We start from the raw sequence: 27,754 nt of genomic DNA, 5'->3' as shown, positions 1-27,754 counted from the left end.
GGAGGCAGCTTTGTAGCACTGGATGAGAGTGTGTCCCATTGCTGCCACCAATCACTGTGTTATTGCAGGAATTTCCCTGCCTCTGGTCCTCAGTTTTTGAAACGTTGACCAGGTGATTCCAGAAGTCTTCCTTCCAGCTCCAGCAATTCAGTAGTTTGTATTTACAGTGCTTTAGCAAAATACCTTTAGAAGATACTTGATTTCTGCTGATTTGATCTTGCAGATAAAGTTTCCATTTATTGAGCACCCACAGTGTACCAAGTACTATGTTGTTTTCTAGGGACATAAAGATGAATGAGATGTAGACCCTACGTTCAAGATCAGATCTCAGTATTTGACATAGTAATTGATGAAAATTGAGGTAGCTCACAGGGGATGGGCTTCACCCTTTTCTGCTGAGAATTGGAAAGTCAAGAAAAGTTTCATAGAAGTGATGGTACTTAAGCTGGACTCTAAAGATTGAGCCATGGGGTAATTAGGTAAGGAAGTTGCTTCTTTGCCAAAAGAAACAGCAAAGTCATTAAGTAGCAAATCTGAATGGGCCCAATCCTGGTTATCATAATATACCAGGTACCCAGTGGGCTGCAAAGGCCTTGTTCCCTCTTTGAGGAAGCTCAGAGAGGTACCTGTGAACTGCTTGATATTTACGTTGGTGTACACAGCACATTGATCCTGAGAACTGTATCCCTGAAGAGCCCTGTGTCCCTGCAAAATTCTGATATTTCTTCCATGAGTCTGTAGTTTTTTAGCTGGCACTATAAACCATATGTGGAACGTGGGGCCAGATGAAGCTTTGATACTAAACACAGAGAATGTAGTAGATTTGTCTAGAATTTAATATGCATTACTTAGTGTTTTGTCTCTTAAGCAAAGTTTTTCTTTGTTAAAATAAACATGTATAAAGAATTTATACAGCGCACATGGTTATGCATATTTATTGCAAAGAACCTGTTAATAATCTATGCCTCATCAGATTTTGCATTTCTGTTGAAATAACAAATGCGGTACTTGGTACAACTGAATGAATTTGGTGAATTTTCTCTTATATAGGAGAAGAAAGACCATGTCTCTTTTTCCAGACTTCATTTTCTTCCATCATCTTTAGCACTGGCCAGCTTCCCATGTGGTACATCTGAGGAATGAGTGCTTTCTTGGCTCCAAATGATTTTGTCTTTGTTTTTTTTTTTTTTTTTTTTCTTCTCTCACTCCTTTCCCTCTAGCACACATAGACACTTGCCTTGTTAGAATTGCTCCTTTGGGTAAGAATATAGACTCTGGAAGGTAAAAGCACATGGTAGTAACCTTTAGTTGAGCTGCGAGTAAAGCCCTGAAGACTGTGGCATGGGGCAAAACAGGGGCCTGGGGAACTTCAAGGGGGTTAAAGAGAGCCCTGGACTGGAACTGGGTAGGTGAGGAGAGCCTGCAAACAAGCATCTAGGCAAAGCACAAGGAGGGTATGGGTAGGGGAGGTGGTGGGTAAGCCATAAAACATGGTTGATGTTTTATCTATGATGTTTTTTTCCTACCCCTGAGAGCCGAGCTGTGGAATGTAGCCCTAATTAAAATAATATTTGCTTTTAGAAACTGGCAAGGTGTTTACCTGGGGCCGGGCAGACTACGGTCAACTAGGGAGGAAGCCGGAGGCTCATGGAAGCTGGAAACCAGAGAAGCAGGATTTATCCCTCCACTGCTGGAGACCAAACAGCATGCCTTCCTCTCTGCACTGCTTGACAGGAGCAACTGAGGTAGGAAAGACTTAATGACACAGTGCCTCTCCTTTCCTTGTCTTTTAGTGAAGTGCTTACTGAGGGCTGATTTTGTGCTGGGTATTATGACAGGTTCTGGTCTGTGAAGGAATCTGAAGGGGGCCCTTGGCCCCAAGTTGCTCGTGATTTAATGCTGCAGATAAGGTAGTTACCTAGATAACTACAGAGCAAGGCAGACTGTATGATAGCTTCTTTAGAGAGGTTCAGGGTACTCTGGATCCACTTTGAAGAGGGAGAAATGAATTCAGGTCACAGGGATTAGATTAGGCTTCAAGGAGGACATGGCTTTGGGCTATGCCTTGGGTGACAGGTCAGATGTGAGCAGGCAGTTATGGGAAAGAAGAGGACTCTTGGGTGGACACAACAGCTTGAACAGAGTCATGGAGGGTTGGGAAAGTGAACAATATGTTTGAGGGACCATTTGGCTGGAGCATGGAATGTCTATGGTGGGTAATGTGAGATAATTTCGGAAAGATGGGCTGGAGCCCGATGAAGTGGTCCTCTGATACTGAGCTATTTTGTGCTTATGTTTATATTTCCCAGTGTGGGATATATCCGTAGTTCAGTTGCTTATTCAAGCCCCTTTAGTTCCCTGAAATGTCTTGACTTCCTGCATTTAAGAGAAGAGTCTTAATTTCTCCAGGGTATCTGTTTCTGTTGCTGAATCTTACTTTACTTCTGTCTTTAAAAAAAAAAAAGGAAAGAAAAAGCCTAGATTTTTGAGAAGAATGAGGATGGCCACACAGGAAATGTATCTCTGAACCCAGGTTGGCTTAATGAAGGAGTTCAGTCTTCATTCAGAGACTGTCAAAAAAAATTAATAAGCTAGTGAGACTTCTGTAATTAGCATCAGACTAATTACAACCTTCTCCATACCTGGAGGGCTTCCCTTCCCCAAGGGGCTTGCTTGGCCTCTTCCTTCCGGGTATATAGGACGGTTCTCGATTTCTGTTTCACATCCCAGCCCTGATCCTCCTGGGCCCTTCCCTAGTGCTGGGTTGAGTCTACCTGTCTTGCTCTCTCTCTTCTTTAATTGAAAAGGTGTTAAGCAATACCACAAAGACAATTTACACATGATAATAATCATGAAACCATCCATAATCTTACCACCCTATCACAACTCCACTCCTCTTTGCATATACATGCATACTTCTACAAAGTTGTAGTGATAGCATTTATGATATTTTGTATTCACTCTTTATTAATTTTATCACAAATATTTGCTTTGTTTCATTTCTTCTTGACCTTTAAAACGATCATTTAAAATGGCTATATAACAGTACATGATTATGTACAGTGTCTGAGATTTTCTAAACTATTCTGTAAATGTTGGACATTTAGGTAATTTTCTTATATATATATATTTTTTTGTCAGTGGTGAACTATTTCCTAATAATGCAGTCTTGGGGATTGCAGGGGGAAAGGCCATGCACATCTTTACAATTTTGCAATATTTCCTTAAATTCTGTTTGGAAGAAGTTGACTATCCTCAGCAGTGAATGAGGAAATGTGGTATTTAAACTACTAATGTCTGCTTAGCAAGTTAAGGTGTGGAGAGCCTGGTTTAAAGTGTTTTAGACTCCTTAGCTTTTCTTTTGTCTTTCCCAGAACGTTGAAGGCTCTGTGGTTGGTTAGCATGGCAGAGGAAGCACAGAGGCTCCATAGATTTTTTTAAGTCTCTGATTTCATTGGTAAGATGAGCGTAGTATATACCTACCACAAAGGGTCATGGGTAAGAATTACACGCAAAGTTCTTGGCATGCAGTAGGTTCTCGGTGACTGTTGGTTCCTTCTTATTCATCCCCCTTGATGCCTTTTGGTGCTGTAGTGGCCTCAGTCTGTAGCACCGTGACAGACGTGGCCAGTGCAAACCCAGAGGCTGATATTGATGTGACTTTTATTTGGTATCTTAGTGGGACAATCTAAGGGGTCAGCTTGAGCCCTGAGCCCCTTGGCAGCTTCATTTTAGTGCTCCCCTGCCTCTCTGCTCCTGTCACTGAGGTGCTGTGTATTTACCCTCTAGTCTTTCTGCAGATTCAGACTCCAGGCTGTTTCCTTTTGTAAATTGGGTTTGGGAATTATCTCTAGCCCAGGTCTGGCCTATCTGTTAAGCATCTATTTACCTGAGGCCCAGAAAGAGCCAAGCCAATGGGTAACAATAAGCTGCTAGGAGTGGATTCACCTTGGAAAAGATAAAAGCCATTCTGAACTAGGTGCTACCATAGCCTGAAGTGCATGGACACCTAGGGAGGCAGGACCTGCTGTGGACTAAGCTGATGGTTCCCAACTTTTAAGACCTGACTGTGGCCTGAGAGCTTACCATTCGCCTTCAACTCCATGTGAGAAGAATAAGCAGGATTGGAGGAGAGAGCTCTCTGGGTTGGGGCCTCAGATAGGATGTCTGGAGAGAAGGGTCTAGGGGTATAGACAGCCAAGCAAGAGCGAGAAGCCCAGGTAGACAGAGCTGAACTGTGGTTATAACCATCCCTTCCTATGAACAAAAGGAAATAAATAGACACAGAGTTACTCAGTGCATATTATGAGCTAATGTGCTAAATGCTTTACCTGTATTATTTCATCTTCACAATGAACCTTTGCACAGGTGTCATAATCACTGCTGTACAGATAAGAAGACTAAAGCTCCGAAAGGTTAATTTACTTGCCCCGGAATTATACAGTAGGTAAGCATTGGGCTCATGTACTTTCTCCGTACAGAGAGTAAAATTAAGAATTTGATTTTTCCACATCCTTTTGCATGTGTTTCCTTCCTGAGGTGAAAGGCTTCTAGAAGTGGGAGTTAGGGTCTCTCATTCCTTGACTCTCAATTCTTTCCTTCTGAGCTGTACCTCATCACTAGCCTAGGAGAGAGCTTGTCCTCTGAGATGTTAGACCTGACAGGTCTTCCTTTAATGCTCTTGTGGTAATGAAAACTGTGTTTCATGCACCATCAGTGCTGCCTTAAATAGTGGTCCTCCAGGCAGTCTTGGAAAATTCAAGGGATAGCAAAGTGCTTGGGATAAATCCCCCCATTCATATGTCAGGGGAAAGTTTGTGTAGGTAGTCTGGTTCATTTATCCCTTGAAGTCATATGTACACCACAGCAGCTTTTTGCATGACAAGCCTCCTCTGGGGTGGTACCTATATAGGAACATTGGGTTTAAACTCTGTCCAAAGTGAGAAGCCTGCAATTCACAGTTGGGCAGAAGTGCTTCTGCTCACTTAGTGGGTCCACTGAGGCCCGCTGAGATTTTGAAACAGCTGGAGTTAGGCACCTGGTATGTTAGTGGAACAGTCAGGAGGCTTGCTTGACTGAAGGTAAACAGCCTTTGGGGGCATGAAAACGAGATTGGGAGTTAGAAGATCTGGTTTCTAGCTTTGATTCTGCATTGACTGAGTGGATTTGGGCAAGCCCCCTTTCCTCCCACACCCTTGATTTCCCCATATGTGGATTGGGGATGTTAAGACTAGATGATTCCTGATGTTTTTTTATAGTGCTAAGAATCCCTTCCATCTCTGATTCTTATTTCATGGAAATGATCATTTCTTGAATTTGTAATGACTAGCCTGCCTTCTGCCTCTGGAGTACTTCACTTTTGTAGCCAGAGTCACTTAGCAACTAGCTGTAGCTCAGCTTTAGCAGATTTGGACTGTTAACTAATCCAGAAGCTCAAGACTTCATTACTTCTTCAACCTTGCTCTAACGCCTTGCCCTGACTCTGTTCTATGGCTTCTGGCCATTGACCTTATTTCTTATCTCTAAGCCCTCCTGTTCTAGTTTAGGTTATTGGGATTTAGTGTGACGTTGTTCTCTTTAGCCCCTGGGCCTCTGTGTAGTGGCCATACCCCTTTGCCCCTGGGCCACTTATCCCTGTAGCTGGGCCCTTATTGCCTGGGGAAGACCATGGTGACACTGCCTTCCTGGTTTCTGTATCTGCCAGCTCCTCTCCTGGTTGTCTGTGTGTGTTGTCCCTTTTCTGCTAAACTGGATCTCTCTGATGTTTATCTCCTTCTTGACTGTGGGCTCTTGCCCGTTCCACTGTCAAACCAGTAAACTTTGGTTGACACCTGCCATGTGCTAATGTTGTCCACACAGTGGTGGTGGTTAGGGAGATGGATACAAAGATAGAGCACATGGTTTTTGCCTTCAAAGAATTTCCAGGTATATAATTAAATCCCTGCCTTACAGAGTGAAAAGTGCTATCAGAGGTATATACAAATGGCTAAGGGAGCAGTGAAGATGGACTCATTAATTCTGAAGAATCTGACAAAAAAAAGAAGTGCTTGACTTGGGTTCTGAAAAATAAGTTGGAGCTTAACAAGGATGGAAGGATGGTCTAGCAGAGGGAGCAGCTTGAACTGAACCAGCAAGCCTAGATTGGCTTTTATTTCCTGATGCAATCAGGGCACCTCTCTGTCCCAGTGGTTGAGCCTAGTTTTACAATCTGGCTGCCTGCTTAGCTTGCCCCAATCACTGACATCCACACTTTCTTCTGAAGGAAAGTAACTTTCACATACATTATTCCATTTGATCCCAGCATGATGTTATGAAATATACCAGAATAGTCCCCATTTCATAACTGAGGAAACTGAGGTCCAGAGAGGTTAATTAGGACATAGGAGAAGATCCAAGAGAAATAGCCTCATCCCCAGTGTTTCTGAGATGAGGAACACTGGCCTGCTCAGTCCTGAGTTTCTGGCCTACTCTTGTCCTGAGTCGTGTTGCTGGTTTACGTTTTGCCCGTGTTTGGCTGAGAAGCACCAGATCCCAGCGAGGAGCTCACTGTACACGCACGTGTGCGCCATAGGGGCAGGAGGAGAAAACAGGGAAATAAACAGGAGTTGAGCCAGAGACTGGGTCATAATCAAGCCCAGATGCCATTAGCCTTCATTTTGCCGCAGGACTAGAACTGTTAGAGGATCAACCTGTGCATAGGGTCTAAGTGAAATCTGTCAGAATGAGTGGGAAAGAAGCTATTTTTAGTTTGCAGAGTCACTCACTCGGCTGTGTTAGCTGAGGTTTGAGCCTGTCCCCTACGCTTTCCACAATGTTATTTCTGAAGGAGAAATACCACTTAAATGCTGTGTAAAACCCATTAATGAACCTGGAAGTTTCCAGGGCATCTTTGTCTACAGCTCCCTCAGAAGGCTGCCTTTCCTGAATGACCTTCCTCCTTTCCTATATTTAATGCATTTCTAATTTTAAGTTTGTGTCAAGACTGTGGGACTTTGGTGCCCTAAATAACACAGAAATCTACCACCAGCAATCAGCTGAGTCCAGAGAGCTCTGACAGAATTGAAAACAGCCCGAAAAAGCATTCCCAACAGCTTTCTGGTAAGTAATCTGCAGCATCGTGGCTGTTCATCGTGGCTCTGAGACCAGGGGGCCCTGTAGCCCTGACCTTCTAAAGGTAGCGGGGGCAGGAACAATGCTCAGAATGGGGTAGTATGTTCACCCAAAGACTGTTTGTTGTAGATAAGAAAATCTATGACATCTGTGCTTTAGCTGCTGACATAACAACAGAAGAAATAATATAAAACAAATGTCAAAGCAGTACTGGATTTGTCTGTGTGAATCCTCAGAAGAGAGGCCTGCCATGTTTGTGAGGGATGGTAAAGGATATGATACAGCAAGCACTTATTACTACTGCTGTTTTTCTTATTTACTTATATTTGCCATCGCTTTCTTCTCCCTAAAATATAAGATCCAGGAGAGCAAGGCTCTTGTCTGTCTTGTACAGAGCTGAATTCCCAGGGTCTAGAATAGTGCCTGGTACCTTGAAGTTCTCAGTGGATGTTTATTGACTGAAAGAACAAAAAATGAATGTAGGAAATGGTTTTCGGGTATATATACCACCTCGCATCCTCTTCTCCCTCTCCCTACAGTCTGCATTTCTTTGTCAGTACAGAAATAGACATTTCCAGGCTTTCAGGAGTTTGGTCATCATATGTCCTGCAGAGCTGGAGAACAGATAGGCTCTCACCCCGTAATGTGCTCAGAACAACCTTGGAGCTTCTTACCAAGGCTATTGATGATAAGACATATTTCTCTAGCACTTCATAGATTGCTGGACGCATTAACGCATGTTCATCTTCAGATTTTCTTCTTCAGTTAAGCAGATGCTTGTGTATGCCTGTGTGTCTGTACTAGGCACTGCGCTGGGAAGAATGGGGAAAACAGAGAAGAGTGGAACAGTTCCTTTCTTAGGAGTTTGTGACCTAGTGATAGGGCTAAGGTAAGTTCACTGCAGACAATGCAGAATGTGACAAAGGCTGTAAAAAAGAGTCCTGTGATGAAAATATGTTGATCCTGTCCCTTTCCATGCCCTTGAGGACCTTTTCTTTCTTGCATTTTCAGTCACTGTGGTGCTGTTGGATTCTGCAGGGTGGAGGTGGTTGGGGTGGGAGGTGGTGACTAGAAAGGCTTCCTGGATTGGAAGCCTTGACATTAAATTAGTTCTCAAGGGAGAGAATGTGGAGTAATGGGAGATCTTGGCAGGAACTTGCATTTCTGAAGAAAATAGAGGAAGAGCAGCCAGATAGAGATTGAGTATTGACAAGAGAGGAAGAAAGAAAGCCAGGAACTGCAGTGTCACAGAGTCAAGGGAATTTCAGCTATGACCAACATGGTAGAGAGGTCAGAGAGGCTGGGAACTAAGAGAAAAAGACCATTGATTGGGTGATGGGGAGGTTGTGGTAACTCTTCAGAGAGCAACTTCTGTGGAAAGGTAGAAATTACAGTAAGGGCATAAGAAATGGATTGGGTGATGAGAAATACAGGCTGTAGGTGTGATCTAGCCTATTTTGGACATTCACAGGGGAAAGGAGCATGACAGAAAGCTCTGTAACTTAAGAGAAGAGCTTGATTCAAGCTAGTTTTGTAAGCATGGGGAAAATGGAGTGTGTTAGAAAGCTGAAAGAAAGGATTAGAGAGAGAGAGAGAGAGAGAGATTAGAGAGAGTAAGAGAAAGATGTAAGAGGGAGGGGTAATAGCTGGAGCAAGGCCCCCAAGGAGATGAGAGAGAGAATTGAGATCACAGTGAAGGTGTTAATTCTGAGAAGAAGGAAGAAACCCTTTTCTTTCAACACAGGAGTACAGAAAAGGGATTTATGAAGTTAAAATTTTGAAGGAGAAAATCTTTCATTGAACTGTGGGCATACTTTTGTTATCACATTAAATCTTAGTTTTATTTATTCATTTAATAAATATTTATTGTGTCCTTCTGTGGGTTAGGTACAGTGTAAGGTGCCAAGAATACAGAAATCAAACTTGAAGTTGCTGCCTTGTACTGGCAAGCCAGTAATTAGCTCCATTTCAAAATTATACTTTGAGCTCATTGAGGGTGGGCACTATCTTATTTATCTTTGTGTAATTAGCAGCAGGCTTGGTACAAAGTAAAAGTGCTCTAAAAAAAGTGTGAGAGCTTTTGTTGGATGGCTTACATCTTCCTGGTTAGATTGAAAGCCATATTGTTGGAGCAATGAGGTTAGTGTGGGGAGGCAACAAGGGAGGGACTAGTTAGTTTTGCTCGCTAGTGGGTCTGTCCAGCACAGTCTTGTGACTGCCTGGAAGTGGAAGAAGAAAGACATATATTCCAGTTTGCTTAAGCTGCCAGAATGCAATGTACCAGAAATGGTTGGCTTTTAACAAAGGAGATTTAGAGAGTTGCAAGTTACAATTCTAAGGCCATGGAAAAGTCCAGATTAAGGCATCATCAAGAGGATACCTTCACTGAAGAAAGGCCAATGGCATCTGGGGTTCCTCTGTCACATAGGAAGGCATCTTCTGGTCTTTCATGCCCAGGTTTCGTTGCCTTTAGGTTCTGTGTGTCCTTGCTTGCTTCTCTGTGACACCTATTTGAGCTCTGCAAGTCCTGTGGGTCTTGTCTTAGCAGCCCCAGGGCTTTTCTCTCTCTGTGTGTCATTCTCTTGGTTTCACCTTTCTGCTCTTTGTATCTGTGTCTTGTTGTGGTAATTAGATTCAGTTGTCATCTTGGCCAGGTGAAGGCACCTAGTTCTGTTGCTGTGAACATAATAAGCCAATGATCCATGAACCTGATCTGTTGCTGATTACATCTGCAGTCGGCTAGGAGGCATGCCTGCTGCGTTGAATGATGTTTGACTTAATTGGCTGGTGCTTAAATGAGGGGGCCCAAGCAGCTCAGCATACCTCATCTCAGCACTCGCAGCTCAGCCCAGGCCTTTGGAGATGCAGAAAGAAATCAGGGAAAGTTGTTGGAACCCAGAGGCCTGAAGAGAAGGCCAGCAGAGATCACCCGGTACCTTCCCATGTAAGAAAGGACTTCAGTGGGAAGTTAGCTGCCTTTCCTCTGAAGAACTGTTGAAATAAATACCCTTTTATTAAAAGCCAGTGCATCTCTGGTGTGTTGCATTCTGGCAGCTAGCAAACTAGAACACTTGTGTTTTCTATCTTTATTCTGTTCGTAGAGGACTCCAGTAAAAGAATTAAGATCCACCTTGAATTGGGTGGGTCATATCTCCATGGAAACAAACTAATCAAAAGGTCCCACCCACCATGGGTCTGTACCCACAAGAATGGATTAAAAAATATGGCTTTTCTGGGGTACATAACAGTTTCAAACCAGCATATTCCACCCACTGGATCCCAGAAAGATATGTTTTTTACCATATGCAAAATACATTAATTCCATCACAGTATTCCAAAAGGCTTAAATCATTTCCGTAAATATTAAATACAAAGTTTCATCAAAATCAGTTACAGGCATGGCTATCTGAAGGCAAAATTTTGCTGTCTGTGGACCTGTGAAACTTAGAGCATGTTATCTGTTTCCAGTATACAAAGGAGGGACAATCACAGGATAAATGTTCCCATTGCCATAGGGAGAAATTGAAAGGAAAACAGGGATCACCAGACCCAAACAGTTCTGAAAACCTGCAAGGCAAATTCTATTAGATTATAAGATCTTAGAATCAGTTAGAGGGTTGTTTTATCCTTGGACCTTAGCAGTCTACCCTCTCCAAGGGCTTACACAACAGCTCTGCTCTCTCCAAACACTTGGATGAGGTTTGGAACATTGGGGAGCATTGGGGAGACCACCTTGCTCTCTTTTCCACATTCTTCAAGTATCTGGGTGGCACCTGGACCCTCTGCCACCTAAAGGGCACAGGTTCACCCTTCTCCAAATAGTGGGACCATGACCAGGCTCTCCTTAGTCCCTAGGTAATGTGTTCTACCCTTTCTGAGGTCAGGGCAGCAACATTCTTCCTGAACAATGGGGTGGAATGCCCAATCTCTATAAATTCCAGAGCAAACTCACCCTTTCCAGGTGTATGGGTCAGTCTGCTCTCCTGGCCCAGGGTATCTTAGCTCAAGACCTTGACTTCCATGGTTCTGCCTTTGAAGTAGTTTTTCATTTAATCTGTCCTTTTTCTGTCTGTTTTAGTCTAGACTGACAGTAGTTCTGTTCATACAGATCTCACAAAAATTTATTGATTTAGCGTGCAGTTTACAGGACAGGAGTCCAAACCATAGACAATAAGACTCTCTACAGATCCTCTCTGGATAATTCCATTTCCAATTCTGGCTTATCCTGAAATAGCTGACTGATTAAATCCTCACATTAGGGTCTATTGTCTGGGTACTCACCTTCTGGAAACTGAGAATTTTCCAAGCTATCGGTTCCTGATTTCTTTGTACCCAAGAGTTCAGTTGACTTATCTGTTTCCCTTGCATTTTACTGTATAAGCTATGAGGAGAAGCCAGGCTGCATTTTCCACATTTAATTTGGAAATCTCTTCAGCTAAGTACCCCAGCTCATCACTTTCAAATTCTCCCTTTCATCCAATACCAGTACTCAATTTTGCCAAATTCTCTTCAACTTTAAAACAAGGGTTGCTTTCCTTCTAGTTTGTAATGACACATTCATCATTTCTGTCTATGTCCTCATTGAAAGTAGCTTTAGCAAACATATTTCTGTAAACAGTCTCTTCAAACCAATTTAGGCCTTTTCTGTCAAGCATTTCACAATTCTTCCAGATTTTTTCCCTTATCTATTTATAAAGCTTTTCCAGCATTTTTGGTATTTGCAAATCATAGCACCCCACTTCTCTGGTATCAAAATACGTTTGGTTTGCTAAAGCTGCTAGAATGCAATGTACTAGGAATAGGTTGGGTTTTACAAAGGGGATTTATTAAGTAACAAGTTAAAATTCTAAGGCTGTGGGAATGTCCAAATTAAGGCATTAATAGGAGGGTACTGTCACTGAAGAAAGGCCAGTGGTATCCAGGGTTCCTCTCTCACATGGAAAGGTATCTGCTGGTCCTTCACTCCTGGGTTCCACTGCTGTTAGGTTCTGTGTGTCCTTACTTGCTTCTCTGGGGACACCTCTATGATCTCTCTTTGTCTTGTAGGTCTTTTCTTAGCATCTCCAGGGCATTTCTCTCTCTCTGCATCCTTCGCTTGGTTTCACCTTTCTGCTCTCTATATCAGTGTTTTTGTGTTTTCTGTCTCTATTCTCATAGAGGTCTCCAGTAAAAGGTTTAAGACCCATCTTGAATTGGATGGGTGACATCTCCATGGAAACCACCTAATCAAAAGGCCCCACCCCACAATGGGTCTGCTTCCACAATAATGGACTAAAAGAACATGTTTTTTATGGGTACATAGCAGCTTCAAACCAGCACACAGTTATTGGCTCTGATCCCTGAGTGGTGGGCAATGCTGCTGCCCTAATTCTTGAGGTGAGGAAACTGAAGTTCAGAGTGAAAGCTGGCAGAACTGAGATTTGTATCTGCTCTCAGACACCACATTTTTCTTGTTGTAGTTGTGTACACCAAACCTTCCTTTCTGGAAAATTCTAACCAGGGTGTGACCCTGGGTTCTGATTTTGGCTATCCTTCCATAGTAATTAGGTCTAATGGAGCCTTTACAGACTCACAATCTGGAGGAAAATCAGCAAGGATATAAGTAGCCTCAGAGAGGACTGGGACAGTGAAGTTAATTCATAATTATGGTAAATCATAGTGCTGGTTGGAATTGGAAGTCTGTTGATAGAATGGGTAGAGGCTTGGTTGTGGGGGAGACCTGGGTTGGAATTCTTGCTCTGTCATCTATAAACCATATGACTTTTGGTCAGTCAAAATCTCTCCAAGCCTTAGTTTTCTCATCTATAAAGTTGGGTGAAAGAACTGCTTTACCTTGCCTAGGCTCACAAATAAGATACATAAGGGCTTTCATAAATTGTAAAGTGCTGCATAAAGCAGTTATTATTGGGTTCATACTTATTAGCCACCCTACATTTCAGATACAGATTTTGTTACAAGTATGGGTCAGAGTTCTTTTGTACTAATAATCTGAGGAGCTATGTAGAGCCATCCTGGATTTCATTGTAAATACTTCTTGGAATAAGAACCAGTGAGAATAGTGGAGTTCACATGCCTGGTAATCCATAGACAATCTCCATGCAGCTCCAGAGAGTGTGAATTCCTGTCGAGGTAGCCATCAGTGTTGACAGCAAGGATGTTTCTGGCTTGCTTTCTCTCAGCAGCAGAGGAAATTCATCAGCACTGATTTAAAGTCTCAGTGACCTCATGTATCACCACCACTTTCTGCATCAGTGTGACTGCCCCCAGCTTCCCCAGGGTCACCCTGGAGCTGACCAGCTGTCTTTTGTTGCATTTGACCTTGAAAACTGGGCTGTCCCAGGATGAAAATAAATCATGCAGAGGTTTAGAATTAAACAGAAGCCAATGAGGGTTTAAAGGAGCCTGCAGGGATCTAATAAGAGAAATGCTAGATCTGTGAAGGCCGTGTGAGCTGTGCATGAATTGAGTGGCCAGGGGACTAAAATTACGTAATCTTCATCTCCACCATTATTACTCTAGCTTGGATCCCCAATATCTCTTTCTTAATAGACAATGGTGGCCTCTTGGCTGGTAGTTCCTTATCTCTAATTTGGCTTCCACCCCAGCTGACCCCCACCTGGATGCCAAGTGATCTTCCTAAAATATAAATCTATCATGTTATCCTAGTACCTTTGAGTGGCTTCCCATCCAGAATGAGGTTCGATATCTCTGGTTTAGCTAAGAGGCTCTTCTTGGTCTGACTGCTGTTGAAATATCCAGCCTCATCTTCTACTGGCCCCTCCCTTGTATCGTATATTTTATCTATACTGAACTGATGAAAATAATGTGTTGTTGGTATTTCTGGGTCTTTGCACATGCTCGTCTTTCTGCATGGAATACCTTTCGTGTTACACTTGGCTGCCTGTACAGCTACTGCCCAATCCCCAGTACATGACAAGAGAAGTCTTAGATTCATCTTGATATTCTTACCCAGCCTGACAAGTATGCCTCTTTTTTCCTTCTCAATTATTGAGTTTTTCTTTGCTTGGTGCCATTACCCACTTTCGTTGGTCCTATTGAACTATTGTTCCTGAGGGCCTTTTCATCATTTTGCCTCTTTTAACTCTGAGCCATCTTGAGATTCCAGGGCTAGAATTTGCTGGGCTGCTGGAGACATGGCTTTTTGGCTGCTATGAACCTGGGCTCCCTTGGCCTTTTCTGAGCATCTTCTCCCTTTCACATTGGTCCCTGAACCTGGGCTCCCTTGGCCGTTTCTGAGCATCTTCTCTTTCACATTGGTCCCATCCAGAAAGCTGGTCTTCTCTGCCAGTTTCACTTGCACAAGGAAGTGAAATCTCCAGTCCCATTACCTGGATATTGGACTCTGTCCTAGATCCTTGGTCCCTCTTTGAAACCTTGTTCTGAGTGGCTGATTCTCCAGTATGATACTATCTGCTTGATTCTGAGAGTTGTTGCTGCTTGGAGGCCTTTCTGTCAGGGAAATTGCTTTGATGCTGACAATGGCCTGAATCAAAGCTCTCTTTGACAGCCCCCTTTGGGAACTTTCTATTGGATGGCTGTCTTAGGAGCTAGCCTTGTAGTTGCTCCTTTTCCCTGGACATTATTCCCATCTGGCTCCTTATTTAACTATGATGTCCACTAAAGGTCCTAGCCTAATTGGCCCCCCTTGAGGTAGATGCAGAAAACATCACCCTTGTTGCTTCCAAGGAAGCAAAACCAGGCCATTCCTTTGGGGTGTAGCTATCAGAACCTGAAGACTCCAGTCAATTGCTAGAGGGACTGCTGAATTATGGCTAGAAGGAAGAAGTCAGTCTTTTTATGATTATATAATTACTTTCGTGATGCAATAATTCTTTCTGTGGGGACATGGTGAGTGGTGATGACCACCTCCTGCAGCTGCAGATTCCTGCTTGTAAGAGCTATTTTTTGTGTGTGGGATGCCAGACATAATCCAAGATTGGAAGAGACTGGCTGTGGGTAGCAGAAATGGAAGGAAACAGATATCTTTACAAAAGAGCTGTATCTTCATTAGTCAATCATTAAACCTTTGGCTTTTCAGAGGAGCCAGGGGTATGAGAATAAAGCAAAGTAAAAGGCAGAGTGGCGGTCCATTCATGGTCTCATGGGAATCTTCCGTGTGCCACTTTAGGAGACCCAGGTGGCAAGGAAAGGATGCTCATGGCTGCTGAGCAAAATATATGTGCGATTTTAGACAGAACTCCAAGAATTGAATGAGCAAAGTCTCTTGCTCCAGAAATTTAATTTAGCCATTCTTGAATATCTTCTCTGAGCTTTCATTTCTTTCTAGTCCCTTCTGGGTAAGATTTCTTACTAATAGCCTGGAACATGCACAGCATTTGGGGATAGGGTCTGCATGAGGGAGCGAAAAATAGAGGAAAGACTTGGAAGAATCAAACCACTTAATACTGTGGATTGATCCTTGGACAAACTGCCTTACTTCCCTGAGCCTCCGGTTTTACATCCGTCAGATAGTAATAATAATACTTATTACGCCTACCTCTCCAAATTTTGTCAAAATGATGTCATGAATGAGAAAGCAATTTAAAAACAAATGGAAGTTCTGCTAGTAGATTTCTTGATCATTTCCAATCTTCTGTGGGACTTTCAGGAAACTTTAATTTCTTGTAGCTCTTTGAAAATCAGTTATCATTGAGCTGGAGTTTGATATGAATCATATCCATGATTCTCGTGTTCCTCTTTATCCATCAGTACTTGTCGAGTACCTGGTGTGCTTTTGTTATATAAGGAGCTGTGGACTTGGAAGGTGACAGCTGGGAGGCTAGCGAGTCCTAAAGCTTTCTAAATGGAATATGATTTAAAATGGTTTAAATCTCCTACAGGTAAGAGCTGAGGACTTGTGAGCAGAGAGACATAAAGGCAGTTTCAGGGAAAAAAGTTGTTGGCCAGGTTTCTTTTGTGTCTTTGAGAGAACTTCTTAGAGAAAATGAAATTTGGAGGCTGGGAGAGACTGAGTTTGGTGAGTGAGATGATCAAGTCTCTTTAACCTCCTGCAAGAATTAGGGAAGGGACTGGATCCTCCTGAGTTGATAAATCTGGGGGTGGTATTGGCAAGCTTCTATTTGAGCACTGAGGTTTGGTATTTAAGAAAGACTTGGTTGGGAACAAATGGATTTTGTTTTTAAAGAAATAATGGTAATGATAGCTACCATTTGTTGAACATGACTGTGTACTGTGTATTGTGCTAAGCACTTCATAAACATTACTTTTAATTCTTACCACATCCCTATGAAGTATTATATTATTTATCCCCATTTAACAGATGAGGAAATCAAGGCATGGGGAAGTAACTTGTCTAAGTAAACAGCTAGGGAATAGCAGAGCTAAACAGTAGCAATATTATGGACTACAGCATGTACAGATGACTGGATGGTGGCTTTACAGGTTGGAGGGCAAAGAGGTGGCTGTGAAATGGTGCTCACCCCACCCCCAAACCCTAGAAGTCCAGATGGTGCCAGAAGAGGTAGAGCCTGGGACCACTCATCCTTCCCTCCCTGCTGTTGGTAGATTAGGGGAGGTGAGCAGAGCTGCCTGGGAGGTTCTCCTTCCTCAGAAACTACCGTGAAAGCTAGGACAGTAAAGAATGCTTTTGAAGAGTTGAGGAAATATATTTTAATTCCTCATGGTTCTTTCTCAGGCTTCTGCTCTGTTTCCATTTGCACTGGCAGCAAGGATGAGTTCTGGAGTTCCTCAACCTTGGACACCTCACTTGCAAATCCAAATTGTATTACCTTACAGGGCTCAAATTAGAGCCCACCCAAATGAATCTTTTTTCAACTCCAGTTGAAAAACTCCAATTGTGACTTCAAGAATAAGCTGTTTGAGGCTAGGTACATATCTTGATTGTTGCTCTAGCATCTTCAGTACATAACATTAAGAGATGGTTGGGATATGTTATCAAATTGAATAGAAATTTCCTTGCATTTAGAGTTTGAATCAATACTAAAAAATTATTATTATTATTATTATTATTATTATTATTATTATTATTATTATTTACATGGGCAGGTACCAGAAATCAAACCCGGGTCTCATGCATGGCAGGCGGAAAGTCTACCACTGAGCCACCGTGGCCCACCCAGTATTTGATCGTATTGTAACACTAATTATTTCATGTTTGATTGTCTTTCAGAGGAAGTGGGCATTGTAGATGGTTTTTTGAATCTCATACTCCATTGGGCAAGGAGTGAGGGGCTAGGTCACACTACGGACACATGGAGAAGCTATGAGGGTATGAGCTCCACCCACTCTGAAGCAGGCTTGGAGATGTCTGCCATGGGGCAGCTGTGCTGGTTGCTAACTGAGTTGTGATGTATTAGTTCTGGAGAGAGAGGTATAAAAGCAGAATGTTGATTCCTCCAATTTTCTCAGCATGAGAGTCATAGAAATACAAATGTCTTTCTCAGTCTGCATTGCTCCTTTCCTCAGGCACTTATTTAGGGTGAGAGCACAGAGGTGCACAAATCGTCATTTCCCATTGCATTTCTCAAGGTGAAATTTCTGCTGCTGCTTGGGGACTTGGGGGAGCAAATCCTTAGTTAATGCTGTAAACTGCATTCATCATTGTGCTCCCCTGGCACATTTTGCCAAGCTGCATAATTTCCTTGTTCTTACACTAACCAGCTTCATGATTATGATGCATCTGATGGCTGTAGCCTTCCTGGCCAGAGTTTGTGGTGTAGTGGAAGGAGCAAAGTATTAACTAATAATGACAGCAGCTAGCATTCACTGAGTCCTGGTGGGGTGCCAGGTTCTTTTGCTAAGCACGTTCTAGATATCTCATTTAATCCTTATAACAACTCAGCAGTTAGGATTATTATTCCTCAGTTTGCAGCTGAGAAGCGTAAGCTTTGGGTTATGTAGCTATTAAGTGACAGAATTGTGATTAAAACTCAGATCCTACTGCAAAGCCTATTTTGTTAAATGCCAGAATTCTATTTTGAACTCTGACCTGAGCTCTCATGGGACCTGGTTCCAGAGGCTTTGCTTTCCTAGGACTCAGTTTCCTGTGTAATGAGAAACCATTCCAAAAGTTCTCCCAAATCTCTAAATCAATCCCATTCTGATTTGGTTAGAGCCCTTACCTACCTTGAGGCTGACTTCTTTTTAGCTTTGAGCTTTTTTGTTGTGTTTCATTTTAGGTGATAGGCTGGCAGCTATGTATTAATTCTATAGCAACAATATTAATATCTTGCATGGGCAAATACAATTAAGAGAATACTAAGTGTAAAATAATATAGATTAGTGCTGTTCACTTGAATTTTCTATGATGATGGAAATGCTCTATAGCCAATACAATAGCGACTAATCACATGTGACTACTGAGCACTTGGAATGTGACCAGTGCGACTGATGAACTGAACTTTTAATTTTATTTAATTTTTTTTTTTTTTTTAACATGGCCAGGCACCTGGAATCAAACCCTGGTCTCCTGGCATGGCAGGAAGAACTCTGCCAGTGAGCCATGGTGGTCCACCCAATTTTATTTAATTTTAGTTAATTTAGATTTAAGTAGCCACATGTAGCTTCTGGGACCATATTGGACAGTACAGGTATAGATGGTATAAGTAATTAAAAACCAAATAGGTTATAGATATTTTGATTCCCAACTCCTCTTTGTCTCCTCTGTGCCAATCAAGGTTTTTAATTTCCATGTTCATTTTTCCAGAAGTATAATACCTAATAATTACTGCATTTGAATTATGCTTTTAACTTTCAGCACATGCAAACATCCATTATTACCTCACTTTTTCCTGCGTTATGATGTGTGTAAGAAAGATGCATAGTGCTATGTACACTTTTCAGATAAGGAAACTAAGGCACAGAGAGGTTAAATATACTCCTAGGAGTTAAATAAATATTAATTGCCTGAGTAAGTCATTTATGTAAAGCCATTTTAGGATAGTAGAATCAGGTCTGGAAACTTAGGTCTTCTGATTTCTAGCTGAAGCTTCCTCTAGTTTTCCTATCATTGGTGTGCCAGGTATTAAATAGAAAGACTCTGTTCATTAGGTAATTCTTTTACTATTAGGTGGGGGACTTTTTCTTTTCATTTTGTAACTTCCTGGACTATTTGCTTTTTTTTTTTTTTTTTTGGTTTTTTGTTTATTTATTAATTAAAAAAATTAACAACAAACAAAAATATTAACATATCATTCCATTCTACATATATAATAAGCAATTCTCAATATCATCACATAGTTGCATATTCATCATTTCTTAGAACATTTACATCGATTTAGAAAAAGAAATAAAACAATAACAGAAAAAAAAAAAGATTATACATACCATACCCCTTACCCCTCGCTTTCATTTATCACTAGCATTTCAAACTAAATTTATTTTAACATTTGTTCCCCCTATTATTTATTTTTATTCCATATGTTCTACTCGTCTGTTGATATGGTAGCTAAAAGGAGCATCAGACACAAGGTTTTCACAATCACAGAGGCACATTGTGAAAGCTATATCATTGTTCAGTCATCATCAAGAAACATGTCTACTGGACACAGCTCTACATTTTCAGGCAGTTCCCTCCAGCCTCTCCACTACATCTTGAACAACAAGGTGATATCTACTTAATGCGTAAAAATAACCTCCAGGATAACTTCTCTACTCTGTTTGGAATCTCTCAGCCATTGACACTTTGTCTCATTTCACCCTTCCCCCTTTTGGTCGAGAAGGTTTTCTCAATCCCTTGATGTTAATTCTCAGTTCATTCTAGGGTTTTTCTCAATCCCTTGATGATGAGTCTCAGCTCATTCCAGGATCTCTGTCCCACATTGCCAGAAAGGTTCACACCCCTGGGAGTCATGTCCCACATAGAGAGGGGTAGGCTGGTGAGACTGCTCATTGTATTGGCTGGAGAGAGAGGCCACATTTGAGCAACAAAAGAGGTTCTCTTGGGGGTAACTCTTAGGCCTAGATTTTGAGTAGACTTGACCTATCCTTTGTGGGGTTAAGTTTCATATGAACAACCCCCAAGACTGGGGGCTCAGCCTGTAGCTTTGGTTGTCCACACTGCTTGTGAGAATATCAAGAATTCAGCTTGGGGAAGTTGCATTTCTCCCCATTCTCACCATTTCCCGAAGGGGGCTTTGCAAATACTTTTCCACTCACTGATCGAATCACTCTGGGATTCATCAGGGCATCACTCTGGACAAACCAACAAAATCTTGTGTCCTACCTGAGATTCCAAGTACTTATGGCACTCAATCAAACTATCTACATAAGTTATATTAGGAAATGCACTAGTCAAAATATAAATATGTAACAAATAAACATTTTTTGCTTTAGTCTCACACATAAGGTGACATTTTAAAATATTTTATGCCATCTATTTTCAGCACCCTGCAATAATGACATTCCTTTGTTCTTCCTCATGCAAAAACATTTTTAAAATTTGTACATTGTACATTTCACTATTATTGTACACTCTAGGCATTTCTAGATTATACCATCTCAATCTTTAACATCTTTCTTTCTGATTTCATTTATGTCCCCAGCCCTCCTCTCTCTATCATTCTCACATGCAGCTTCATTCAGTGTTTTAACATAATTAATTACAGTTAGGTAGTATTGTGCTGTCCATTTCTGAGTTTTTGTATCCAGTCCTGTTGCACAGTCTGTATCCCTTCAGCTCCAATTACCCAATATCTTACCCTATTTCTAACTCCTGATGGTCTCTGTTATCAACGAACTATTCCAAGTTTATTCACTAATGTCAGTTCATATCAGTGAGACCATACAGTATTTGTCCTTTAGTTTTTGGCTAGTCTCACTCAGCATAATGTTCTCAAGGTCCATCCATGCTATTACATACTTCATAAGTTTATTCTGTCTTAAAGCTGCATGACATTCCATCGTATGTATATACCATAATTTGCTTAGCCACTCATCTGTTGATGGACATTTTGGCTGTTTCCATCTCCTTGCAATTGTAAATAATGCTGCTATAAACATTGGTGTGCATGGGCTATTTGATTTTTAAAGTCTATGTAGGCATTACTTTAATTATAATAGTAAAATGGATGTTTAGAAAAATTATAAAATGCTATAAGGTTAGATAGTGGAACTGTTTCCATTTTGCAGTTGTGAGAACTGATAATATGAGTCAAAGAGGGAGAGAGCCAGGTCTTTCACGTGGAGTCTATGGTCAGTAGAGGAGTGAAAGTTCACGCTTAATTCTGTTTCTGGTAATGGCAGAATAGCTCTTACCAGACCAACTGTTCCAGAGAAAACAACTGTAAACTCAGACAAAATGTAAAAAACAACTACCTGAAGGTACTGAAGAGTGACCAAATACAGGTCGAAATTAGAAGGGGGTCTGCTCTTGGAAGAAGAGAATGGCCTTGGGTGATTTTTCTATTTTGTCACCTTTTGCCTGAGGCCAGACCTCAGTTGGTGATAGAAATTTCTAGTTGGTGATAGAAACTTTTGTCTCACTGGCCTTAAGAAGCAGAAAATAAAGTTCAGCATGACCAAAGTTAGAAAGTGAGAGGGCCAGAAATCTTGGAAAGAAAAGAACCAGAGAGAAGGAGACCCATAGTCTGTAAATTATTCTTCCCACATCTCTGGTTGACCCTTGAACTAATCATGCATGGGCAAATACAAGGCAGCCCAGCTAATACTAAAGTATCTGAACAGATATATCAGCTGCTGCCCACCGCAGAGACACAGAGCTTGGAATTTAAATCCAGCCAAGTTAATCAATTATTAAAATCAAACATCAAGACTATTCAGAGGAGTATGACAGAATCTAGGGTCTCTACAATGTACCTGTCCAGGTTACAATTAAATATTAGCAAACATATGAAGAAAGAAGAAAATATAGCCCATACACAAGGGAAGAGGGATCACTGGATAACATCTCTGCCTTGAACCAGTTGTTGAAATTAGCAGAATTAGCAGATGAGAATTTTAAATCATAGCTAAAAGTATATTCAGGTATGTAAAGGAAAGTATGCTTCCAATGAATGAAAAAAAGAAATTATCAGCAGAGAAATTGTAACTATAAAAGAGAACCAAATGGGAATTCTAGACCTTACAAATAAAATATCTGAAATAAAAATTCACTGGGTGGGCCTGATAGTAGATTGGTGAGAGCAGAAGAAAATGTCAGTGAATTTGAAGATAGATCGCTAGCAATTACCCAATCTGAAGAAAACATAGCTTTAGGACAATTTCAGAGGACTTAGTAAATATGTAATTGGGGCCCCAGAAGGAGAAGAAAGAGAGAATAAGGCAGACAAATATTCTAAGAAAAAAATGGCCAAAGATCCTCCAATTTGATAAAAGACATAGATTTACAGACTCAAGAATCCCAGTGAAACCTGAGTAAGATAAATACAAAGAAAGCTGCACATAGCCACATTATAGTCAAACTGTTGAAAACCAAACATAAAGAGAAAATCCTGAAAGCAGCAAGAGAAAACAACACTATGCACATGAAGGAACATCAGTATGAGTAACTGGAGGCGCCACATCAGAAAGTAGAAACCAGAGACAGTGGAATGACATCTTTAAAGTGCTGGAAAAAAACCCACACCTGTCCACCCAGAATTTTCTATCCAATGAAAATAACCTTTAGAGAGAAAGTGAAATAAAGATTATTTTCAGACAAACAAAAACTAAAATAATTCATTATAGTAAACATATACTCTGAGAAATGCTAAAGAAAATTCTTCAGACTGAAGGGAAATGATACTAGATTGAAACTTGAATCTTCAGAAAGAAATGAAGAATACTTGAAGTGATAAATATTTGAATAAATATAAGGTAACACTTTTATCTCTCAAATTCTTTAAAGTACATATAATTGTTTCAAGCAACAATGATAACATTGTGCCATGGGACTTAGGATGTACATGTATATGCTACCTATGACTAAGAAGGGCAGAGAGGTAAATGGACCTATGAGGTTGCTACAGTTACATTTTACATGAGTTGGTGCATTATTAACTCTAAGTAGACTGAAAAGTTAGAGATGGGTACTGTAACCCCAGAGCAACCACTAAAAAACAAATACAAAGGAGTATAAATAAAAAGCAATAGCTCAAAAAAAGAAGAAAAAGGAATTCTAAAAAGTATTTAACTGACCCAGGGTCTCAACCTTTGCATTATTTTTGGGCTGGATAACTCTTTGTTATGGGAGGCTTTGCTATGCATTATAGGATGTTAAGCAGCATCCCTGTTTTGTTTTGTTTGTTTGTTTTTTTAACCCACTAGCGAATAGAAGTATTATTTGCTTGTCACAGTTATAATACCAAAAATGTCTCCAGGCATTGTCAGATGTCTCCTGGGGGCCAAAATCAACCATGGTTGGGAACTACAGAGATAATTCAAAAGAAGACAGGAAAAGAGAAACATAGGAACAAAAAAAGGAGATGGGACAAAGAAAAAGCAAACAATAAAAGTAAAATGGTAGACCTAAACTCAACCATAATAATAATTACATTTAACTCTACTTAAAATTCAGAGCTTAGCAGAATGGATGAAAAAGCAACAGCAAACCAAATGCTACCTATAAGAGATGCACTTTAAAGTTACAGAAAGGTTGAAAGTAAGTGAATGGAAAAAGATATACTATGCAAACAGTGGTAAGCATAAGAGGACTGGAGTGGCTCTATTACTATTTAAAAAATAAAGTAGACTTCAAGATAAAGAGTATAACTGGAATAAAAAGGAATATTTCCTGCTGAATAGGAGTCAGTTTATCAGGCAAACACAGTAATTATAAGTAGTTATATGAGTCTATTAAGAGAACCTCTAAATACACAAAGCAAAAATTGATGGAATTGAACAGAGAAATCTGCAATCATAATCAGGTATTTTAACACACTTCTCTCAGCAATTAATAGAACAACTTGACAAAAGTCAGTAGAGAAGATATAAACAGTGTTATCAAACACCTTGATCTAATTGACATTTATAAAACACTCCATTCAACAACTGGAAAAGGTGTCTTTTTCAAAAGGTGTCTTTTGAGCATGGTAGGTTCATCAAAATAGATGATATGTTGGGCAAATCTCAATACATTTAAAAATACAAAATCATTATCTGATCACAGTGGACTTAAGCTAGAAACAATAACAATAAGATATCTAGAAAACAAACATATATTTGGTAATTAGCCATTGTGATTCTAGATAATGTATGGGTATAAGAAGAAATTACGAAGAAAATAAAAATATCTCAAGCTGAAAAATAATGAAAATAGAACATATCACTTGGGGAGATGTAGCTAATGCAGTGATTTGAGGGAAATTTATATCTTTAAATGAATATATTAGAAAAGAAGAAGGGACTAAATTCAGTGACTTACAATTCTACTTTTAGAAGGTAGAAAAAGTGCACACCTAAAAAATAGAAAGGAGGAAATAATAAATATAAGAGAAGAAATTAATGTAATGGAAAACAAACAGAAAGATAACAAAGCCAAAAGCCATTCTTTGAAAAGAGCAGCAAAATTGACAAAACCTAGCATTATTTTATTAATATGCCATTTATTAGATTGCAGAAGTTCCCTTCTATTTCTTATTAACCAAGAGATTTTTTTTATCATGGATGGTAGTCGAATTTTAATATGGGGGGGGATTGTATTGATTGGTGTTTCAATTTGCTAAAGTTTCCAAAATACAATATGCCAGAAATGGATTGGCTTTTATAGAGAGGATTTATAAAATTTATAAAGTAAGTTGCACATGTCAGTATGCTTCACAAATCCTTATATGAGTTTTGATGTGTTATCCAAACTACTGTTAAGATTTGGAATAATGCACAGGGCTAAGACCATTAAAATGTTCACATTTAAGTCATCAACGAGATGATACCTGGACTCTGAAGACAAGCTTGCTGATTGCTATTTGGTACACCTCTGTCAGCTAGGAGGCCTGTGGCTGGCATCTCCTGATCTGTTGCTCCCAGGTTGTATTGCTTTCAGCTTCTGATTCCAGTGGCTTTCTCTTTCAGCTTCTGTGGGTCCTTGCTTGGCATTTCCTAGGCTGTTCTGTCTCCAAGTGTCTGCTCTTTGTGTCGACTCTCAAAAGCATCTGTGCTTTCTCCAAAATGTCTCTCTCTTAAAGGACTCCAGTAAGCGCCTTAAGACCCGCCTTGAATTGGGTGGGTCACATTTCCATGGGAACACCCTAATCTAAAGGTCCCACCCAACAACAGTTCCACCCCCACAAGATTAGATTAGATTAAAACATGATTTTTCTGTGGGGTACATAACAGTTTCAAACCAGCACAGTTGATTTTCAAGTCATGGTGGAACTTTATGGTTTGATATAAATTCCAAATCTTAATAGCAGTTTGTATAACACATCAAAACTTATCAAAGGGTAGTGTACTGATCTGCAACATACTTTGAAATGTATAAAAAGATGAATTGATGAATAGAGAGAGTGGTGGATAGATGTATGATAAAGCAAATAATAGCTGTTTATTTGCAGAATAAAGCAAACTGTTAATTGTAGAATCTAGGTCGTAGGAGTATGGTTGTACAATTATTTAAACCTTTCTGTGTTTTTGGAAATTTTCATAATAAATTATTGAGGGAAAAATAAAATTAAAAAGAAAACCACTTGTGTCTAGAGCTTTGGACCACAATTCAACAGATGTTTCATAACTTTTGAGCATACTTTGAGCATTAGAGTGGTCTCATCTTGGGCAGTATTTCATATCTTGGCCTTTTCACTTACTTTCTCTAGTGCAAGGTCAAAGGCAAGGTGAAAAGAGGCCCTCAAGACTGATAATAATTTTTCAAAGAAACGAGTATGTATGGGATTGGACAGAGGATAGGAAACTGATCTTGTTTGAGGCCTCCTTATATAGCAGTTTGTATGTACACACTCTCATTTATTCCTGCCAGTAATACTGAATTAGGTACACGCATCTCTGTTTTATAGATGGGGACACTGGGACTCAAAGAGATTGAGCGCCTGGCTCAAGGCTACACAGCAGGTCACTGGCAGAGCTGGGCCTGACGCCCAGATGTCCTGACTTCCGCTGCAGTGCCCTTTCTACTACCCCAGTCTGTCTTGTTAGCATTCTGGGATGTCAGTACATCGCCCGTGAGGAGAGGAACGCTGAGGATGCAAGGTGACCTGGGCTTCCTTTGACTCCTGGTTTTGGTCTGAAAAGTGCTCTTTCTACTTCACATTTCAGACTTCTAGAATGGACTCAGTTTGCTAGACCCCTTCCCATTCAGCTTTCTTCTCCTTCACTGGACGGGAGGAGGAAAGAAGAAGCCAGGCTGGAGGGTGTACTGAAAGGTTTTTCTGGGGCTCTTTCCTCTGCAATGAACACTTTTAATTAAAAATAAAACAAATAATTGCGTGTTCCTTCTCCTTTCCAAATATTGCTGACACTCTTTATGGCATTGTTCTGGGTTGCATGTCCCGGTGATGTCTCAGCCTTAGGTGTAAATTGAGAATGGGCCTGACAACACCATTACCAAAGAGGTTTTCCCAAAGGAAATGACCACGTCTAGAATAGAACAGCCATCTGCCGCCAGATGGTCAGGGTTCCACTGAGCTACGCATTTGATCCTGAGGCGGGCTCTTTCTGCATGTTTGCATTTTTGGGGACACCACTTGTGTCTGTTCCCTGCTAGCTTGGGCACTTCCCTCCCACCCCTCAGGTTGCCTTATCCCTCAGGAGTCATGCTGCCTATGACGCCTGGGCACGCCTGGATGATCCAGAGGAAGCCAGCAGCACACTGTATTCATGCAGCGAGGTGGCACCTCAGCTTCTCTGCGTCGAAACTCCTAAATTAATTCACCGTTGTTAGCAGTCCTCCCAGCTGAGAAGGTTCATGGCGGTTCAGAGTGTTCCAGTGCAAAGGGGGTGGGGGTGGGGCTGAAGAAGAGGTGGATTTTTCTGTCTGCACAAACTAATACTCTTGCCTGGTTTACCTTGATAGTTCATTATTTTGGAAACCTATAGGATATGAAGGGAGGTGGAGACAGGTCAGTGGGTGGATAGGAGTCAAAATAATGAAGTCCACCTTTCTTTTTAAGTTAGAAAGAGGAAGAAAAACTTATGCCTTCTAACTTGTCATCTAACTTGTTTATCATTAAAAATACTCTTCTATTATTTCTTTCCCCTGTCCTAATCTTCCTTTCTTTTTCTCCTTGTCCTGTCACTCTTTCTCCCTCTTATCCCTGCCCCACCTTCTACTCTTTTGTCATTTGTTTTCTGAGAATATGAAAGTAGGGAATGGTAGGGAAAAATGCAGCACATCACCAGATCCCCCCCCCCCCCCACAGATAATAGAGCCACATCTTAAAGATGGAATCCTTAGTTTATCACGTTTGTTATGTTTGTTGCACAACAGTTCCCTGTCTGATGAGAGCAAGGCTGCAGTCAAGCTAAGGAGGCTCAAGAAACCAAGGCAGAAATTGATTATATTTCCATAACACCCATTCCTCCCATCTCCAGTTCAATCTCTTCTGATACCTATAAACTATCCCTGCCTGTCTCCTCTGGTGAACAGCCTGGGTGATCACAGGTTTGGTCAAGCATCTATTTAGTATTGAGATGCTGTTTGTTCACTTTCTTTAACTTGGTTCTATATTATCCACCTTGAGGAAGCAAGGTGTCT

At 40.8% G+C, this 27,754-nt stretch overlaps 1 protein-coding gene and 1 long non-coding RNA gene across 14 annotated transcripts in view; one reads left to right on the top strand and one right to left on the bottom strand.

The window, feature by feature from the left end:
• The window catches only part of SERGEF (secretion regulating guanine nucleotide exchange factor), a 328,021-nt gene that overhangs the window by 53,770 nt on the left and 246,497 nt on the right, over positions 1–27,754 (top strand). For 9 of the 13 annotated variants that reach the window (XR_013156841.1, XM_077114155.1, XM_077114152.1 and 6 more), the window contains one exon: positions 1,582–1,745. Coding sequence is in view for 9 of the 13 variants with exons in the window: in XM_077114155.1 (XP_076970270.1) it covers positions 1,582–1,745 (164 nt within the window). In the remaining 4 variants the exon portion in view is untranslated. Of the gene's footprint in view, positions 1–1,581; positions 1,746–4,368; positions 8,145–26,057; positions 26,251–27,754 lie in introns of those variants that run through there. The other 4 variants (XR_013156840.1, XR_013156839.1, XR_013156842.1 and 1 more) reach the window with 3 other exon arrangements.
• LOC143644746 (uncharacterized) lies at positions 955–12,324 on the bottom strand. The gene is made up of 3 exons (XR_013156844.1): positions 10,843–12,324; positions 4,087–4,257; positions 955–1,274 (listed from the first exon to the last, which is right to left on the bottom strand). It is a non-coding gene; the product is annotated as an uncharacterized LOC143644746 (long non-coding RNA).

The sequence above is a fragment of the Tamandua tetradactyla genome, chromosome 8 (genome assembly GCF_023851605.1).
Source record: "Tamandua tetradactyla isolate mTamTet1 chromosome 8, mTamTet1.pri, whole genome shotgun sequence".
NCBI lineage: Eukaryota > Metazoa > Chordata > Mammalia > Pilosa > Myrmecophagidae > Tamandua > Tamandua tetradactyla.
The sequence above is the reverse complement of the archived record's forward strand: the minus strand, read 5'-3'. Positions and strand labels throughout refer to the sequence as shown.